Source organism: Exophiala bonariae (genome assembly GCF_035927105.1).
Source record: "Exophiala bonariae strain CCFEE 5792 chromosome Unknown scaffold_14, whole genome shotgun sequence".
Lineage (NCBI taxonomy): Eukaryota > Fungi > Ascomycota > Eurotiomycetes > Chaetothyriales > Herpotrichiellaceae > Exophiala > Exophiala bonariae.
In genome coordinates this window covers 401,007-404,179 of record NW_027042489.1, presented here as the reverse complement: position 1 = coordinate 404,179, position 3,173 = coordinate 401,007, and the positions used below count along the sequence as shown (strand labels likewise).

Below are 3,173 nucleotides of genomic sequence, written 5' to 3'. Positions count from 1 at the left end.
AGTAGTATGCATGTGCATGCACGAAACCCATCCCATTGAATCCCATTTTCTTTTTCCTTTTCCTTGTCTTTTTCTATGGCTCTCTCTACCCTGTGTATTTACTCCCTGTGGCATTTGTTCCCATATCCCAACAGGGTAAGACGGGGGAAGAAAAACTCCAACGTCGACGATAGTGGGAAAACAGATGCCCAAACACAAAACGTGTTCTGGGCGGTCTCGGACCGAACGCGCGCAAACTACTCGTAGTTCACCTTCGCAGAAACCATGCACGGAGGATTGGTAACCAGTCAGATGGGAGTGGGACAAGGAAAAGAAAGGAAAGAAAATCTTGGGTGACAAGCGAACCAATCACGATGCTGACGATTCGCAATTTCCTCCATCAACGAACGGTTCGCCGAGGTCCGGATTGATGGCTATCCTCATTTTCAATTTTGGGCAACCTCATCTGTTGACCGGAGTAACTAGCTTAGTCTATATTCCCCGGGTTCTGCCGGCTTCATCTTGGAGTGCTTCAATATCGACGACCAACGACCGTACATGTTCCCCACACGCCCTGATTGTTGACCCCGGGCCGTGATGGAGGAGTCTGCTAGTGTATACCCAGACGACCGAGACCTCATTCCCACTCCAGGGTCATGTCGCATGAACGGCGTTAAGGTCGAAGCGGATAGCGGAATCCTTTTGTGCAGTCGAGTCCCTGCGGGGTGGCCTCGCATCAAAATGAAAAAGACGGAGGTGGATGTTATGCCCGGATTGCTCCTCACTTTGGTTCCGTGCAAATGCACGCACGGTTGACGTGACTCCGGTGTCGCTCATGCTTGAGTTGGCAGTCTGTGCTTCTCCATAGCTTAGATATCTTTGGTACGTCGACCGCGACTGAGGCAGGTGTTATGGCCAGGAATAAGGGGCTGTCTGGTGCACAGTATTTCGACATAGAAATACAAAGTTGTCGTTCAACATGTCTTGTCGATCCCAAGATCTCGTCATGATATGGGCATTGGTTCTGGGAGCAAGATCAAGTATCGATCAAGATTCTCACTTAGGGAACCACTCAATTGAAGGAGGAATACGTGCTCGAAGACCGTCAACGTGCTCTGTTTGCCATTTGTTTCTCCAGCTGGCCTCGCGATCTCTTGCCTCGATCAAAGCTGAAAGAACATCCGGGGGTAGTTCGTCGAATACTTCTGAAGGTATTGATGCGAGACCTGTGTTTGCGTCCAACCCTCCAGCACTGCCAAACCATGATTCCGGTGCCGTTTCCAGACAAATATCGTGGATTCGGAAGTTGCGTCCATAGACTGGATTGAGGCGAGGCAGTCGAGCGGTCTCGTCATCACCCTGAGTGTCGGCTTCATCGTCAACAAGTTCCCATCTTGCCTGCGTAGGTTGCGTGCTGGCAGAACATTGCAAAACATTGGTGTGTATATCGTAGATCCCATTTATGTTATCGAGCCGCGCAGCTGCCAGTGATGAGTTGAAACGACTATTGCGTACTATTAGCAATCATTCTGCCCCAATCAGGCTGTAGACACCGCTTACCTAGCTTCTCGAGCATGTTCAAGCATCCAATTATCGCTTGTCACTACAATCTTCCGGCGCTTAGCCTCCTGTACTTTCGCATTTGGGACCGGCACGTTTGGAATGTTCATGTGATAGACGGCACTAGCTCCATGCCACGCAACGTACTGATTGCGGTTGTAAGGCTCGCCTGGCAGGGGCAAGCGGTCCTCCGGAACAGCCAACTCGCCCTCGACATCTCCCTGCTCTAGCGCTTTCTTGCCGTCATAATCGTCGATGACTTTCTTGCCGCCAATGACGATTTTGGCACCGAATTCGCGGAAGACTGAACGAGCTGTGACCACACCGATCGCCCGACCTTTGTATGAGTGAGGGATCAAGTCTCGCTCGATCAGATCTCTCTTTTCGTCATCGTCGATGATGATCTTGTAGAGATTTTTGTGTTTCTGGAAGAACAGATACGAGTCACGGAAACCAATGCATCGCGCAGGTTCAGTAGACAGCATGTATAATCTGTCGTCACGACCTAAGATGGTGAACGTCCGAACCCGGTATTCTCTGCCGCCTAAGAGTTCACCGTTTTTGTCGACCTTCTCCTCGCCCTCGGGATCGTCAGGAAGCTCGACCTCGTCGTTCACGATGTTCATGGGGTTACCATCGACATCTAGAGGTGCATGCGACGTTCTCGTTGTTCCCGCTTTGTATTTTGCCCAGCGATTCCCCCGATGTCCTCGGAAACCCCCTCTGCGCTTAGGAGTGTTGACTTCTGAAGCCACATCATTGTTCTCATCCTCCGAAGCAAGTACTGGGCGCTTAGGTGGCCGACCGAGTCTTCGTCTGCCACCTCGTGGGCCAACAGCTGATTGCCTGCCCGAGCGACGAGGAGTTGCGGCAAGGGAGGGTGGTTCCGAGTCGCGCGAGGGAGTAGCTACATCTTCGACTTCAGCTTGTTCGGTCTCTTCGTCTGCATTGGGTTCTTGATCTTCGTCTTCGTCTTGGGGAGTCTCTGCTTCGACAGAAGTTGCGTCTGGCATTTCTTCATCTTCATTGTCTGATATGTTTGGAATTGGAGTTCCTGTGAGAGAAAAAAGTCAGTTGGCATCACTAAGACGGTGTTTGGGTGTGAGATGTACGCATGGAAGCGGCAGCGGCTTGCGCTGCAAGGCGTGGGCGCCGAGCCATGTCGTTGTAAAGTTTTGGTTTGGAGAAGGTTGTTTGAGGGATTCTATGCGGTCCAGGTCGCAGCAGAATCGCAACGCACCAGTTATGGTTAGCAGTTGACGCGGCGGGCAAACAAATCTACGGAAGGCGCGCCCGGAACATTGGAAGGAGAAGGCCACGACGCCGGAAGGATTATCACGTGATCTCGGCGATTCTCCGAAAGTTACACAAGCACGTGACCAGCCAATGACGTCGTAATAGAACGTCCACGTAACTGCCTACCCGTAGGTAATTATCTAAGTAGGGATCATTTGCAGGTCATGCTAGGAGGGCAACAGTGTCCTTGTGGTTATGGTGATACACATCTATTTTGGAATTGAGCTTTAGTTCGAATTGTTGGCATTTGGGCAGACAATTTGAAGTTCAATGAAGATGGGGACAGCAAAGCAAAGCAAGCCCCTTCCAGATCAAACAGAAAATCCACGAGAAGGATC

General features: G+C 51.0%; 1 protein-coding gene across 1 annotated transcript; it reads right to left on the bottom strand.

The window, feature by feature from the left end:
- Positions 1-1,035: 1,035 nt before the first annotated feature.
- LTR84_002799 (uncharacterized protein) lies at positions 1,036-2,700 on the bottom strand (the record flags this gene model as incomplete). Its single annotated transcript, XM_064846399.1, has 3 exons — positions 1,036-1,483; positions 1,540-2,593; positions 2,652-2,700. 3 exons carry the CDS (start codon positions 2,698-2,700, stop codon positions 1,036-1,038), a joined length of 1,551 nt encoding a protein of 516 aa, XP_064706009.1.
- Between the last annotated feature and the right edge of the window lie 473 nt (positions 2,701-3,173).